The sequence below is a fragment of the Oncorhynchus mykiss genome, chromosome 9 (assembly GCF_057628025.1).
Source record: "Oncorhynchus mykiss isolate SJ-2025 chromosome 9, ASM5762802v1, whole genome shotgun sequence".
Classification (NCBI taxonomy): domain Eukaryota; kingdom Metazoa; phylum Chordata; class Actinopteri; order Salmoniformes; family Salmonidae; genus Oncorhynchus; species Oncorhynchus mykiss.
Window position 1 is genome coordinate 58,146,530 of NC_143030.1, and position 17,984 is coordinate 58,164,513.

The 17,984-nt window shown below is 40.4% G+C and overlaps 1 protein-coding gene across 6 annotated transcripts in view; it reads left to right on the forward strand.

Moving 5' to 3' along the window:
• Window positions 1-17,984, forward strand: part of LOC110532379 (E3 ubiquitin-protein ligase MIB2) — an 88,366-nt gene that overhangs the window by 22,289 nt on the left and 48,093 nt on the right. For all 6 annotated transcript variants that reach the window (XM_021616232.3, XM_090184704.1, XM_090184702.1 and 3 more), the window contains exon 3: window positions 259-430. In XM_021616232.3, the coding sequence (XP_021471907.1) occupies window positions 259-430 (172 nt within the window). The remainder of the gene's footprint in view (window positions 1-258; window positions 431-17,984) is intronic.

Consider the following 17,984-nt stretch of genomic DNA (forward strand, 5'->3'; position numbering starts at 1 on the left):
GAGACAGGCAATACAGCCCTGTTTTAGAATCAAATGCCAAGTGCTAAGGCAGGATTAGTCTGCATTTTGCACCATTAAAGACATAATTTTTCTGCCTCAGAAGCCAATAATGCTTCAATTTTAGCCTAAAAAGGGGGAGAGGGATGAGGAAGAGCGCCATCTCTCGACGTCTCTTTCATCAGTCAAGCGTCTCATTTGCTAGGCTTCTTGACCTCCTTCCACCTCTCTGACTCTCTCGCTCTCTTTTCTCTGTCTCAGGTGTGCGCCACTCCAACATCATCTGTGACAGCTGCAAGAAGCATGGCATCATGGGGATGCGCTGGAAATGTAAGGTGTGCTTTGACTACGACCTGTGCACGCAGTGTTACATGAACAACAAGCACGACCTGGGCCACGCCTTTGAACGCTATGAGACCGCCCACTCCCAACCGTGAGTACCATGGTCACCCCCCCACATCTTTTCTCAAGGATTCCCAATTTCCCGATTATTTAGTGTAATACACCCAGTATTATATAGCAACAAAAGCCAGTATTATAGCTAAAACACTATATGGGAGAACAGTACTTAAGCAAATATATTTAGTGATGCCACGCAGAATACTGTTGGCCAATACTACAGTAATTCCTTATGTGGCACCAATTCCCTCTTATCTGCGATTGTTAAACATTTACATAGTTGCAGTTTCCTCAAGTGAGTGAAGACTTTTGAGTCCGTAGACATTGTGAAAGACATTAGGGCAAAATAAAGAGGAACTGTGTCAGAGAACAAGCTCACCAAACCTGCAATGGCTGTATGTCATTGCTGCTTAAGTTTAGGTCTATTCAATCAAAACATGTTGTCTGGTTTTTAGGGTTAAAGTAGCCTGAACTACTGAATGAATGAGTCTTCATCTTGACATGCAAAAAAAGCATTATTTAAAAAAAATTATTCTCCCATATCGAGAAGATAGAGAAAATGTAATTGTCACTGACAGTCAGCTCTCATATTCTGTACAGTACAATACAGTCTTGACAGAGGCTCCTTCCCCTCTCACTTTGACTCCCGCCTCAGTTTCTCTAGCCCACGGTATTGATATCACATTGGGCCTGTATGCTTTTATAAGATCTGATTTAAATGTGACTGCTTTGTGTCACATCGAGTTAAGTCTGGACTTCATGACTTGAAAGCTGACGGGAGAGTAAACACAAGGCTAAATGTTGGATTTCTGTCCTTTGAAAGCACTAGTGGACAGCAGTTTGCCCCAAGAAGACTACTATAAGGTCTTATCGGTCTTGTTATTTTGAGGATGTTTACAAACTACTCAGCCCCACTGTAGGACTTACTCTAGCTACCTGACAAGATTACAAATCTCAACCTTTAAATAGATTTATCTTCTTCTACTTATATCAGTCTGCTCAGCCCCACCAGAGGACTTACGCTCACTACCTTACTAGACCGCAAATCTCAACCTTTGAATAGATGTCCATCTTCTACTTATATCACTGGCTTCAGTAAGAAGCTTGATACATCTGGTGGGTGTGTTGATCTGATTTGAGAGTAGTAAACATACACACCACCAAACTGCTGCTTTGTGGTGAGGGAAACAAAAGCCCATTATTTGGTTACTTCACCATTTATGAAATTACTCCCACAAACACATTAACTTCTCTATATCAACAAACAGAGCAGAGAGGTAAAGGCAAATGCAGGATTAGATATCTCAGTAGTTGAATCCAGTACATGAATGATGGAGGTTTTGAAATGCAATGATTGTTTGATTTTGACCCAAAACGGCTGATGGTTAACACATGTTTAGTGCATGTGACCATGCAGGAATTGAACCAACAACTCCTGAATGCCCCGATCTGGACGCCAAAACAACAGAGGGAGGTTCAAATTTGAAGTGGGTCTCTGAAGGGATCTCTGTCACCCCAGTACAAACGTGTTATGAATCTGTCGCCTTCTCTCTTGAGACATCTTTAAGCAAGAATGGAGCAGTCAGTCTAAAGTGGAATGAAAGAATGTCACTCAGCTGAAGTTAGTGGGCCGGCAGTGATGTGATAGACCCTTCAGACATCTCTGGCCTTGCTCTTACGCAACCCGCATCCTGATGGAGAACATTTTATTAAGCTGATTCTACGAATGTTTTCCCACCGTGACCACTGAGGATTCTGAGAAACAGATGTCGTCAACAATGATACATACAAAGAGTCATTGATGGTTTTTCTCAGATCTCTTTAGGCCTCGCTACTTAGCCTATTTCAGACACTTGTGCCTTTTGTATTCACACAGCTCATGAGGTACAGCACATGTCTTTAGAGAAACCCACCTTATTTGAACTATGACTCCCATTGGCATCATTATAAATTCGCTACATTGGTGTCAGGTGGGAGGCTGAACCAGTTTCAGTTCTCCTTTGGCCAAATATGCCATATGCATGAAATATAGCCAGTCATTTATATTTCAACACCTCATCATACCATAACTCATCCATATGTCATTAGATCATGCCATGAGCATTTTAGACATACTCCAGCAGCTTACACAACATTCCACCCATACCATACACGCTTATTCTGGGACGTTGCATTCGTCTTTCAAAAAGCTTATCTATAAAACGTTTCATTATGAATTCAACACCCTATCGATATGAATGGAGATACAGGAGGAGATAAAGGTAGACAATGGTGACTAAATTAGTCAACGTCTATATCCAACCATTGGATCCCATTTCTGGTTTAAATGTACTGTTGATATCATTTATTACACACTGAAGAAGGGTTGGGCGATATATCGAATGTATTATATTATGCGATATGCCTGTATCGCAAGAATCAAATATATACAGTACCAGTCAAAACGTTTAGACACACCTACTTATTCAAGGGTTTTTCTTTATTTTGACTATTTTCTACATTGTAGAATAATAGTGAAGACTTCAAAACTATGAAATAACACATATGAAATCATGTAGTAACCAAAAAAGTGTTTTTTATATATATTTTATATTTAAGATTCAAATTCAAATAGCCACCCTTTGCCTTGATGACAGCTTGGCACGCTCTTGGCATTCTCTCAACCAGCTTCATGAGGTAGTCACCTGGAATGCATTTCAATTAACAGGTGTGCCTTGTTAAAAGTAAATTTGTGGAATTACATACCTTCTTATTGCGTTTGGGCCAATCAGTTGTGTTGTGACAAGTTAGGGGTGGTATACAGAAGATAGCCCTATTTGGTAAAATAGCAAGTCTGTATTATGGCAAGAACCGCTCAAATAATCAAAGAGAAATGACAGTCCATTACTTTCAGACATGAAGGTCAGTCAATCAGTAAAATTTCAAGAACTTTGAAAGTGCAGTTGCAAAAAACATCAAGCACTATGGTGAACCTGGCTCTCATGAGGACCGCCACATGAAGATCCAGAGTTACCTCTGCTGTAGAGGATAAGTTCATTAGAGTTACCAGTCTTTAATGAATGCTTCAGAGTTCAAGTAACAGGCACATCTCAACATCAACTGTTCAAAGGAATCATGCCTTCATGGTCGAATTGCTACAAAGAAACCACTACTAAAGGACACCAATAATAAGAAGAGACTTGCTTGGACCAAGAAACACAAGCAATTGACATTACACTGGTGGAAGTCTGTCCTTTGGTCTGAGTCTAAATTAGATTTTTGCTTCCAACCGCCGTGTCTTTGTGAGACAGAGTAGGGGAACGGATGATCTCAGCATGTGTGGTTCCCACCGTGAAGCATGGAGGTGGGGGTGCTTTGCTGGTGACACTGTTGGTGATTTATTTAGTATTCAAGGCACACTTAAACAGCATGGCTACCACAGCATTCTGTAGCATGACGCCATCCCATCTGGTGTGGGCTTAGTGGGACTATTATTTGTTTTTCAACAGGACAATGACCCAAAACACCTCCAGGCTGTGTAAGGGTTATTTGACCAAGAAGGAGAGTGATGGAGTGCTGCATCTAATGACCTGGCCTCCACAATCACCTGATCTCAACCCAATTGAGATGGTTTGGGATGAGTTAGACTGCAGAGTGAAGGAAAAGCAGCCAAAAAGTGCTCAGCGTATGTGGGAACTCCTTCAAGACTGTTGGAAAAGCATTCCAAATGAATCTGTCAATGCAAACGGTGGCTACCGCAAACAGCATTTTAGCCAAAGATTATTAAAGGGTGCCGATAGCCATGGTAGCTCTGCTTCTAGCTCCTAAGTAACTTTTTAAAGTTTTTGTATGTGTTATTTATTACATTATTAACCCAGACATTTTTTGGTGTTATTACATGCAGCCGGAAAGAACGTTTTTACTATTGTTTGTACAGATGAACGTGGTCCCTTCAGATATTTGGAAATTGCTCCCAAGGATGAACCAGACTTGTGGAGGTCCACAATTATTTTTCTGAAGTCTTGGCTGATTTCTTTAGATTTTTCCATGATGTCAAGCAAAGAGGCACTGAGTTTGAAGGTAGGCCTTGAAATTTATCCACAGGTACACCTCCAATTGACTCAAATGATGGCAATCAGCCTATCAGAAGCTTCTAAAGCCATGACATAGTTTTCTGGAATTTTCCAAGCTGTTTAAAGGCACAGTCAACTTTGTTCTTCTGACCCCATGGAATTGTGATACAGTGAAATAATCTGTCTTTAAACAATTGTTGGAAAAATGACTTGTGTCATGCACAAAGTAGATGTCCTCACCGACTTGCCAAAACTATAGTTTGTTAACAAGACATTTGTGGAGTGGTTGAAAAATGAGTTTTAATGACTCCAACCTGTGTGTATGTAAACTTTTGACTTCATCACTGTATATACTGTATTCTACTCTATTTTAGTCAATGCCACTCCGACATTGCTTTCCTAATATTTATATATTTCTTAATTACATTATTTTACTTTTAGATTTGTGTGTGTATTGTTGTGAATTATTAGATGCTAATGCACTGTTGGAGCTAGGAACACAAGCATTTCTCTACACCCACAATAAAATTAGATTTACTAGCTTTCTAGTCTTTTTTTTTTTATAAATGTACAACAAATTCTCATTCTGATACATAAGGTATGCCACTTGATTTCAACATCTGAACAAAGTGGACAGACTAGCATGCTATTCAGACAGTTGTAGATGGACAGAAGGGTTTGTTCATAACAGTTTAACTCTTCTACCTTGTTAGCTAGCAAATAGATGTGTTTGCTAAACTTGAAATATATAAATATTAGCTGGCTACTCACTAGCACGTGGGCTTGTGCTTGAGACATGGGCTTGTGTTTACGCATATAAGGCCCTCCCTCGTTCTCCCTTCTGCAAATCTAACCATGAACCTATTCTCCTGTTTTCAAACAAAAGCTCAAACAGGAAGTACCAGTGTACTCAATACGGAAGTGGTCGGATGAAGCAGGCACGAGGCTACAAGAATGTTTTGCTAGTACAGACTAGGATATGTTCCTGGATTCATTCGATTGCATTGAGGAGTACGAGCATATAAGATGCCCACTATGACCTCCGAGACATCAAACATGCAAATGGACAGGTAGAATCCTATTACACCGGCTCCGACACTCGTCGTATGTGGCAGGGCTTGCAGACGATAACGGATTACAAAGGGCAGAAGTTGCCCAGTGATGCAGAACTCCCAAATGAGCTAAATGCCTTTTATGCCTGCTTAGAAGGAATATAAATTGGCTTGTGTGTAAACAGGTTTTTCATGATGGCTATGTGAGCTTGTTCTCCGTGGCCGACGTGAAAGACATTTAAAACAGGTTAACAATCACAAGGCCACCAGGCCAGACGCAATACCGGGGTGCGTTCTCAAAGCATGCGCAGACCAGCTTGCAAGTGTCTACAACAACATTTTCAATCTATCCTTGTCCCAGTCTGTAATCCCATTTTATGTTTCAAGCTGACAACCATTGTTCCTGTTCCCAAGAGCTCCAAGTTAATCAGCCTAAATGACTAACACCCTCTAGCAATCACATCTGTAATTATGAAGTGCTTCAAGTTCCTTGGCGTCCACATCACTAACGACTTACCATGGTCCACACACACCTGCACAGTTGTGAAGAGGGCAAGGCAGTGCCTCTTTCCCCTCAGTAAGCTGAAAAGATTTGGCATGGGCCCTCGGATCCTCAAGTTATTCATCTGCACCATCGATATCATCTTGACTGGCTGCATCACCGCCTGTTTGGTATGGTAAATGCACCCCTCTTTACTGAAAAGCGCTATGGATGGTGGTGCGAACAGTCCAGTACATCACTTGGGCAGAGGTCCCTGCCATCCAGGAACTCTATCGGGCGGTGTCAGAAGAAGGCCTGAAAAATTTCCAAAGACTCCAGCCACCCAAGCCATAGACTATTCACTCTGCTACCATCTGACCAACAGGCTCCGAGACAACTTCTATCCCCAAGCCATAATAAGACTGCTAAATAGCCAGACTGCTAAATAGTAAATTATTGATACCCGAACTATAAACCCACACACATACAGTGCATTCGGAAAGTATTCAGACCCCTTTACTTTTTCCACATTTTGATATGTTACAGCCTTATTCTAAAATATATTTAATTGTTTTCCCACCTCATCAATCTACACACAATACCCTATAATGACAAATAGAAACAGGTTTTTTGACATTTTTGCAAATGTATAATTATATATATTTTTTAAATTAAATAATTTACACAAGTATTCAGACCCTTTTCTCTCTACTTTCTTGAAGCACCTTTGGCAGCGATGACAGCCTCAAGTCTTCTTGGGTATGATGCTACAAGCTTGGCACACCTGTATTTGGGGAGTTTCTATGATTTCTTCTCTGCAGATCTTCTCAAGCTCTGTCAGGTTGGATGGAGAGCGTCGCTGCACAGCTATTTTCAGGTCTGTCCAGAGATGTTACCTCGGGTTCAAGTCCGGGCTCTGGCTGGGCCACTCAAGGACATTCAGAGACTTGTCCAAAAGCCACTCCTGCGTTGTCTTGGCTGTGTGCTTACTGTCGTTGTCCTGTTGGAAGGTGAACCGCCTCTCCAGTTTGAGGTCCTGAGCGCTCTGGAGCAGGTTTTCATCAAGGTTCTCTCTGTACTTTTCTCTGTTCATCTTTCCCTCGATCCTGACTAGTCTCCCAGTCCCTGCCGCTGAAAAACATCCCCACAGCATGATGCTGCCACCACCATGCTTCACTATAGGGATGGTACCAGGTTTCCTCCAGACGTGACGCTTGGTATTCAGGCCAAAGAGTTCAATCTTGGTCTCATCAGACCTGAGAATCTTGTTTCTCATGGTCTGATAGTCCTTTAGTTGCCTTTTGGCAAACTTCAAGCGGGCTGTCGTGCCTTTTACTGAGAAGTGGCTTCCGTCTAGCCACTCTACCATAAAAGCCTGATTTGGTGGAGTGCTGCAGAGATGGTATCCTTCTCCCATCTCCACAGAGGAACTCTAGAGCTCTGTCAGAGTGACCATCGGGGTTCTTGGTCACCTCCCTGACCAAGGCCCTTCTTTCCCGATTGCTCAGTTTGGCCGGGTGGCCAGCTCTAGGAAGAGTTTTGGTGGTTCCAAACTTCTTCCATTTAAGAATGATGGAAGCCACTGTTCTTGGGGACCTTCAATGCTGCAGAAGTGTTTTGGTACCCTTCCCCAGATCTGTGCCTTGACACAATCATGTCTCGGAACTCTAGTGATAATTCCTTCGACCTCAGGGTTTGGTTTTTGTTCTGATATGCTCTGTCAACTGTGGGACCTTTTTTTAAATCATGTCCAATCAATTGAATTTACCACAGGGGGACTCTAAGTTGTACAAATATCTCAAGGATTACCAATGGAAACAGGATGCACCTGAGCTCAATTTCGAGTCTCATAGCAAGGGGTCTAAATATATATATATATATATATTTTTTTTTTCTACAAACCTTTTTTCGCTTTGTCATTGTGGGGTATTGTGTGTAGATTGAGGGTGAAAAATATTTGATTCATTTAAGAATAAGGCTGTAATGTAACAAAATGTGGAAAACGGGTAGGGGTCTGAATACTTTCCGAATGTACATCCACATTACACAGATGCACACTCACACTCTTATACACTCTGTTCTTCTTTTTACACTTATTATTGTTGTGAGTAGGACACGACAAAACCTTTCCCCCTTCAGGAGACTGAAAAGATTTGGCAGGGGTCCCCAGAGCCTCAAAGTTATATTGCTGCACCAGCGAGAGCATCCTGACCGGTTGCATCTCCGCCTGGTTTGGCAACTGCTCAGCATCTGACCGTAAGGCGCGGGTAGAGGGTAGAGCGTACAGCCCAGTACATCACTGGGGCCAAGCTTTCTGCCATCCAGGATCTATATAAAAGGTGGTGTCAGAGGAAAGCCCATAATATTGTCAGAGACTCAAGTCACCCGAGTCAGACTGTTTTCTCTGCTACTGCACGGCAAGCGGTACCGGAGCGCCAAGTCTAAAAGCAAAAGGGTCCTTAACAGTTTCTACCCCCAAGCCATAAGACTGCTGAACAATTAATCAAATGGCTACCGGACTATTTACATTTTCTTCTCCCATTTGTTTTGTATGCTACTTGCTGATATCTATGCATAGTCACTTCACACCTATCTATATGTACAAATTACCTCAACTAACCTGTACCCCCGCACACTTACTTGGTACCGGTACCCCCTGTATATAGCCTCGTTATTGTGTTACTTTAGTTTATTTGATAAATATTTTCTTAACTCTTCTTGAACTGCGCTCTTCTTGAATACTTGTTGTATTCGGCGCAAGTGACAAATAAAGTTTTATTTGATCTATCCTGATGAGTAGTCACTATACCCTGCCTTCATGTACATACATTATCTACCTCAAATTCCTTGTACCGCTGCACATTGATGAGAGAAATATTTTCAGTTTTAAAGCTAATTTCCTGCTATTCTATGCATTTTGCCATACAGCAGAGAGAGAATATGGTGGTTTTAAGGCTAATTTCCTGCAATTCTACGTATTCTGCCATGGAGCTGGGAGAGAATATTGTAGTTTTAAAGCTAGTTTCCTGCAAATCCATGCATTTTTCCATGGACAATGCTGTGTATTTTTCTCAAACATAATAACAAAAGGAATGCAGCTAAATTAATTGTTTTTGGACTTTTCAATTCTCCCTTACTGTCTAGCTTTTATTTTGGTGATTGTTAGTTCTCAAAGATTATATTATCAAAAAATATATACGTCCATTATCTTTTCTACATACTTTATATCTTGTTTTAGTCATTTAAGTTTATACCTAAAAGCGTTTTTCCATCCTGAAAATGAATCCCCTGTTTGGATTTAGGCGACTTGTTTTTTTTCCGTAAGTCATTAGATGTGTAACAAAAAGGGAGTTTTCATAGACTTGAAAGACAGATCAGTAATTTTTCTGAAAAAGCACGTTAAACTATTTTCATAAAATTAAGAAATTATTAGTGAGTCTTATAGTGGTGGGAGGCTTATATTTAGCCAAGGTATAATTTCACAAGCCCTGAATTCATTTTATTATTGCTGACTGTCTGAAATGCAGTGCATTTGATCTTTAATTGTAAAACAAAGCTTAATTAGAAAAATACATTTAAAAAGTGTAGAGGTATACTGTGAAATCTTGATTTTTGGGCTATAGTGGCTTGCGAAAGTATTCACCCCCTTGGCATTTTTCCTATTTTGTTGCCTTACAACCTGGAATTCAAGTATTTTTTTTTGTTGGTTTGTATCATTTGATTTCTGAAGATGCTAAATATTTTCTATTGTGAAATAAACAAGAAATAACACAAAACAATTGTAAATTTGAGCGTGCATGACTATTCACCCCCCCCCCCCCAAAAGTCAATACTTTGTAGTGCCACCTTTTAGCCACTGGGATTTTTCCCCATTCTTCAAGGCAAAACTGCTCCAGCTCCTTCCTGTTGGATGGGTTTCGCGCTAGTGTACAGCAATCTTTAAGTCATACCACAGATTCTCAATTGGATTGAGGTCTAGGCTTTGACTAGGCCATTCCAAGACATTTAAATGTTTCCCCTTAAACCACTCTAGTGTTGCTTTAGCAGTATGCTTAGGGTCATTGTCCTGCTGGAAGCTGAACCTCTGTCCCAGTCTCAAATCTCTGGAAGACTGATACAGGTTTCCCTTAAGAATTTCCCTGTATTTAGCACCATCCATCATTCCTTCAATTCTGACCAGTTTCCCAGTCCCTGCCAATGAAAAAACATCCCCACAGCATGATGCTGCCACCACCATGCTTCATTGTGGTGGCACTGATGGGGTTCTAGGGGTGATGAGGTGTTGGGTTTGCGCCAGACATAGCATTTTCCTTGATGGACAAAAAGCTAAATTTTAGTCTCATCTGACCAGATTACCTTCTTGGGGAGTCTCCCACATGCCTTTGGCTATTTTTTCTATAAGCAATGGCTTTTTTCTGGCCACTCTTTTGTAAAGCCCAGCTCTGTGGAGTGTACGGCTTAAAGTGGTCCTGTGGACAGATACTCCAATCTCTGCTGTGGAGCTTTGCAGCTCCTTCAGGATTATCTTTGGTCTCTTTGTTGCCTCTCTGATTTAATTCCCTCCTTGCCTGGTCTGTGAGTTTTGGTAGGCGGCCCTCTCTTGGCAGGTTTGTTGTGGTGCCATATTCTTTCCATTTTTTTAAATAATGGATTTAATGGTGCTCTGTGGGATGTTCAAAGTTTCTGATATTTTTTTATAACCCAACCCTGATCTGTACTTCTCCACAACTTTGTCCCTGACCTGTTTGGCGAGCTCCTTGGTCTTCATGGTGACGCTTGCTTGGTGGTGCCCCTTGCTTGGTCGTGTTGCAGACTCTGGGGCCTTTCAAAACCGGAGTGTGTATGTTATGTATGTATACTGAGATCATGTGACACTTAGATTGCACACAGGTGGACTTTAACTAATTATGTGACTTCTGAAGGTAATTGGTTGCACCAGATTGTATTTAGGGGCTTCATAGCAAAGGGGTGAATACATATGCACGTACCACTTTTCTGTTGTTTTTTTATTTTTTATAATTTTTTCACTTCACCAATTTGGACTATTTTGTGTATGCCCATTACATGAAATCCAAATAAAAATCTATTAAAATTACATGTTGTAATGCAACAAAATAGGATAAACACCAAAGGGGATGAATACTTTTGGAAGGAACTGTATATCGTCCAGCCCTACAGTGAAGATAAATTCAACAAAGCATGGAGTGTTGCTGCTCCAAGACCCAGCACTGAAGCAAAGGGGAAAAACATCATATGAAAGTCATGCACACTACCCCCGTTCTTCTTCATGCTTGTTGTTCATGATGCAAAACACAAGAGAGACCCTTTATATCTCAACTCCTCAGTGACCCAAATTTCATCCAAAGCTCTACTGTATGCTGCACGTCTCATAAGATCCGGCTCATCTTAAGAACAAGTAGGCATTCAGTCTGTCCCAAACCCATATTGGGGGGGAGCGGAGACGTTGGCTGGCTTCCGTGATGAGAACGGCCCTGCTTTATTCTGATAGTCATTTGTGATGGAGGGAGTGGACCTTGGCTCAGCAGCACGGCTAATGGGATTCATTTCATGTCAGAGGGGGAGAGGATAGCCGAGCAGGTGGCAGAGGGCTTTAAAGCAGAGAGCTAGACACAGACACACACACTGGCATAGGGTTATTTTTTCTTTATTGAGTATGACAGGACCTGCAGTGCCCGAGTTTTGCTCTATTTTAATTAGCCCACTTAATGGGATTAACATGTTAGCATTCTCACCTTCCTCCCCATAGAAATTTGTTGTAAGGTAATTAGTAGTGTGAGTACAGATTTAGGGAAGTGAGGTGTCAGGGGCTGTGCTGTGATTATCCATGTGTTTCCATTACAGGATGTTCATTTACGTGTGTGTGTGTGCTCACTTTATGGTTCTCTGGATATTCTCAAATTGTGTGTGTGGAGGCTGTGTCACATGGTTTATGTAAAAAAGTGTACCACAGTAGGAGTCATAACACCCATAAAACGTAGCAGTCAAACAAGGAAATGGTACCAATAGTTTTTCAACCATACATTTTTCCCATAGGGGATTTTAGAAACACTTAACATAAGGGCTGTGTTTTGTGTAGGCTTACCCTGGCGTGACATTTTGATAACCGTGTAAACCACCCACACCCCCCCCCCCCCCCCAAAAAAAAAAAAAAAAAAATCTGCTAATGTGGCTATCATAAAGAACTACAAATGCCATGATGATCTGGATGAGACTGGCAAATCAAGAAAAAGGTAAAAAAAAATCTCTGGATGAACTCTCTGTTAGCTAATTTTAGTAATTTCTGAATTGGTTTGTTTTCTGTTAGCAAAGGTGTCATCTAGAGATGACGTGCAGGAGCTTTCATGATGTCTACATTGATTCTAATTAGCATTTTTGAAAATGAGTCATTTAGCAGAGCTACTTACAGGAGCAGTTAGGGTTAAGTGCCTCCCCCCAACTAGTCGCCCTGGGGATTCAAACCAGCAACTTTTCGGATACTGGCCCAACGCTCTTAATCGCTAAGCTACCTGAGCCGACTATATTGATATAAGTCACCTTGTCCGAGAGAGATTTACATGGTTATGAAAACGTCACACCAGGGTAAGCCTACACGAAACACAGCATTTATTTTAAGTGTTTTTAAACCCCTGTGGGAAAAATGAATAGTGGGAAAAACAATGGGATCAATTTACCTGTTTGACTGCTAGGTTTATGGGTATTATGACACCACTGTGAGACTATAGTAGCTAAGTCAAATAATTACAATGACATGATTTGTTATGTCGACTATGGTCATGGTAAGTGGCGTATATCATCATGGAATATATGTGTAGGTTATGGCGTGTTGATGATGCGCTGCACAACATATGTGTGTCCATATGTTTACTGAAGGGGGGTGGAAACGCAACAACAACTTCCTGGTTGGCTAATCGGCTCCTGCAAACACGCATACTCCCACACACTTACACTCACAAATGCAGAGGCCCTGTCAAGTAGACTCAGTTTAATCCTTATCCTGCATATCTGGCGATTCAGCACCATCTGACCTCTTCACCTCCTACTGGTCAAGTTTCAGCCACGTCTTCCCTCTCTTTCTCAGTCTCTTGCCACTATCACTGTATTTGTATTTATTATGGATCCCCATTAGCTGCTTACGCTTCCTGGGGTCCATCAAAATTAAGACCGTAATACAATTAAAAACTTTACATTCACAACAGATGAATCCACTGTTCCTAGGATGTCATTGAAAATAAGAATTTGTTCTTAACTGACTTGCCTAGTTAAATAAAGTTAAAATTTAAATAAATATTGTAAAATAGCATTGTATCTGGTCAAACACCATTTTTTTCAAAAAGTTTAAGGGTTGGTAACAGGCAGATTGGTTGGCTAACTGAGCCAATAAAAGGGGCTTTACTGTTCTTAGGTAGCGGAATGACTTGCTTCCCTCCAGGCCTGAGGGCACACACTTTCTAGTATGCTTAAATTTAAGATAGTGCAAATAGGAGTGGCAATATTGTCCGCTATTATCCTCAGTAATTTTCCATCCAAGTTGTCAGACCCTGGTTGCTTGTCATTGTTGATGGACAACAATAGTTTTCACCTCTTCCACACTCACTTTACGGAATTCAAATTTACAATGCTTGTCTTTCATCATTTGGTCAAATATACTTGGATGTGTAGTGTCAGCATTTGTTGCTGACATGTCATCCATAAGTTTTCTAATCTTGCCAATGAAAAAATTATTAAAGTAGTTGGCAATATCAGTGGATTTTTGCCCCAAATTTCATTTAAGGTGCTCTAAACCTTTTTACCATCATTCTTTGATAGTGTAGTTTCTTCTTATTTTTATTCAGTTTAGTCATGATTTCATGATTTGTAAAAAAAAAAAAAAAAAATTATACATGATTTCTTTGCCAATCACTTACAGCCAGACTTATTTTCCATCCCTCTCAACCATACAATTTGTCAATTCCTCATCAATCCATGGGGATTTAAATTTTGTTACAGCCATTGAATCTCAATGGGTGCATGCTTATTAGTAACTGGAATAAGCAATTTCATAAAGTGCTGAATTTGGTTGCTTTTCATTACACACCACATACCAACAAATAGTCAATTTCTGCAGCATTAGTAAAGATGTGATCAATACATGTTGATGATTTTTATTCCGGTGCTGTTTGTAACTACCCTAGTAAGTTGACTGATAACCTGAGCCAGGTTGCAGGTAGTCGTTATAGTTGGAAGCTTTCTCTTGAGTGGACAGCCTGATGAAAGCCGGTCAATATTTAAATGACCCAGAAAATATTCCTCTCTGTTAATACATTATCAAGCATTTTATACATGTTATCCGGATACTGACCATTACCACTTGGTGGTCTAGACAGTGGTTTCTCCTTTAAAAGTTGCGAGCTTGCACCGCAGAACTTAGAGGTACCCAGCGTCACAGCGTCATTGCTCCAGACCACCACAAGGGGGAGTTGGAGCACTCATTATGCATTTGGGTCCCACGGTTTTTATATGACCCATCATATTGAGTGGTTCCAATTAGGAATTTTGACGCGAGCCACCCTTGCCTTGTGTCGTTCTTCAACAAAGATAACTGACAAAACATTACGGTGGAACCAGATGTAAGTTGTTATAACATCATAACGAGTCAAGCAAAAAATGTACAAGAGAGGAATATGTTACTTAATGTAGAGACAAATGTTTGCCTATTTTTTTGTCAAAGTTAATTTACGAAACTTGCTAAATAGCAAGTTATCTGACTAGGTAACATTAGCTAGTGTTAGGAGAATTAATTTGTAATTCATGTTTAATGTTTTAGGGACTCCTGAGAACCAGCAAACCAGGCTGTCATCTTGTGATTCTAAAGAATCTAGCTAGCTAAAGCATTTACTGCTAATTGAACTGTATGCCTATGGATGTGTAGCTAGCTACAGGATGTAGCCGGTTTGTGTATGGACCCTAAAACGGTAGGTTCTGAACTAATATTCATACCAATCTATGGACCTCAGCTATCATAGTTGATACAACAACTTCAAGACTGAATGGCATTAATGAAGCCTATGTGTAACCGGTGTAAAATGGCTAGCTAGTTAGTGGGGTGCGAGCAATTAGCGTTTCAATCGGTGACGTCACTCGCTCTGAGACCTTGAAGTAGTTGTTAACCTTGCTCTGCAAAAGCCGCAGCTTTTAGGAGCGATGGGTAATGATGCTTTGTGGGTGTCAGTTGTTGATGTGTGCAGAGGGTCCCTGGTTCGATCCCAGGTAGGGGCAAGGAGAGGAATGGAAGCTATACTGTTACATATGGATAGAGTAGAATATAGTAACTTTATTGTGCCAAGAATGCAAGTCTTATATACACATGTACTGTAGTTATTACCACGCATAAGATTCCCACATTGTAGCCTGTACATTGACTATATTCACTGATCATGTACTCTTCCTTGGTAAATAAAGTTGCGGTTCATATTTGAATCTCTGAGACATTATTTTCAGTCATATCAAACTCAATTATTTGAATGATGCTGTGTCTGCAAGTGTAACTGATGTGAAATGGCTAGCTAGTTAGCGGTGGTGCCGCTAATAGCGTTTCAATCGGTAACGTCACTTGCTCTGAGGCATTGAAGTAGTGGTTCCCCTTGCTCTGCAAGGGCCGTGGATTTTGTGGAGTGATGGGTAACGATGCTTTGTGGGTGTCAGTTGTTGATGTGTGCAGAGGGTCCCTGGTTCAAGCCCAGGTTGGGGTGAGGGGAGGGACGGAAGCTGTACTGTTACACATGTATGTATTAAATTATACACTTAAACAGTGTTTACTGCTCCTGGGACATCAATGATTACACATTGTAGCTATGCAATAGACTAGAAACATGATTGATTTGTAATTCATATATACAGAAAAAAGTATGCATATCTAACTCCCTTCATCTGCATTAATCTGAGGACACAGGATAGTATTTCAATTAGATACTTAATTTCAACCAGTGGAGAATGTGAAACGCTTCATTGAAAGAAGTTCATTATTCAGGTGTTATAAATACATAAATGCATTATAATTATGATAATTGTAACATTATAAATACAAGTGTACAAGTGTACTTCGATGCACATATGGTGTGCATTATAAAATTAGGTGGGGGGAGAGGTGTAGAACACTGAAAGGGAAAAAGGTAAGAACAACGGCAGACAGCATATGATTCATGAATTACAGTGCTACCCTAATATTCTCTCAGTTCATCACAATTGTGGTGTCTCCTAACCAGCCTTGGGCCCCCAGTTGGCCCGAAGGATATCTTAAGAGTGGGTGAGGTGGCGATGATGGGACTGACTTCCTCTCTCACATCAAAACATACCTGCAGACGAGAGCGCATTATTAAGCCTTATTTAAAATGTATTCTAACATGGTCAGTCACCTTAAAATTTCAACATCCGCTGAAATGTCAGAGCGCGAAATTCAAAGATATTTTTTAGAAATATTTACCTTTCATACATTCACAGGTGCAATACACCAAATTAAAGCTTAACTTCTTGTTAATCTAGCCATCGTGTCTGATTTCAAACAGGCTTTACAGTGAAAGCACACCATACGATTATGTTAGATCAGCGCCTAGTCACAGAAAAACATACAGCCATTTTCCAGCCAAAGAGAGGAGTCACAAAAAGCAGAAATGGAGAAAATGAATCACTAACCTTTGATCTTCATCGGATGGCACTCATAGGACTTCATGTTACACAATACATGTATGTTTTGTTCGATAAAGTTCATATTTATATCCAAAAATCTCAGTTTACATTGGCGCGCTATGTTCAGTAATTTTTTGTCTCGAAAACATCCAGCGAATTTGCCGAGAGCCACATCAATTTAAAGATATACTAATCATAAACTTTGATAAAAGATACAAGTGTTGTGCATATAATTAAAGATATACTTCTCCTTAATGCAACCGCTGTGTCAGATTTAAAAAAAACTTTCCATGCAATAATCTGAGTACAGCGCTAAGCCACAAAAACAAGCCACACAGATACCCGCCATGTTGTGGATCAGTAAAAGTCAGAAATGCCGTTATAAATATTCACTTACCTTTGATCTTCATCAGAATGCACTCCCAGGAATCCCAGTTCCACAATAAATGTTTGTTTTGTTTGATAAAGTTCAACTTTATGTTCAAATAGCTCCTTTTTGTTAGCGCGTTTAGTTCACCAATCGAAATTCACAAGGCGAGGGCAAGTCCAGACAAAGTCAAAACAGTTGTATTACAGTTCGTAGAAACATGTCAAACGATGTATAGAATCAATCTTTAGAATGTTTTTATCATAAATCTTCAATAATATTCCAACCAGACAATTTATTTGTCTTTTAGAAATGAAAAGGAACGCAGCTCGCTCGGTCACGCGCGTGACTTAGCTCAAGGCATTCTCCCAGACACCTGGTTCAAACCGCTCTTATTCACTCCCCCTTCATAGTAGAAACCTCAAACAAGGTTCAAAAGACTTGACATCTAGTGGAAGCTTTAGGAAGTGCAATATGACCCCATTTACACTGTATATTCGAAAGGCAATGACTTGAAAAACTACCAACCTCAGATTTCCCACTTCCTGGTTGGATTTTTCTAAGGTTTTCGACTGCAATATGAGTTCTGTTATACTCACAGACATCAAACAGTTTTAGAAACTTCAGAGTGTTTTCAAATCTACTAATATTATGCATATATTAGTTTCTGTGCCTGAGTAGCAGGCAGATTACTCTGGGCACACTTTTCATCCGAACGTGAAAATACTGCCCCTTATCCCAAACAGGTTAAATCAGGAGGTGAAATGCAAAACTAACATTGTGTCATTAACTCTGGGACTACTACATATCTTGTCTGTATTTCAATTTAAAGCATATCTTTAATAATACTTCCTGTTGACCCAACCAAATGACATCTCACCTATGATCCTGCTGTGCCCTCTGTGTCAGCCAGTTCAGATGCGGGAGGGGTTCACAAAAACAGCTGATATAAC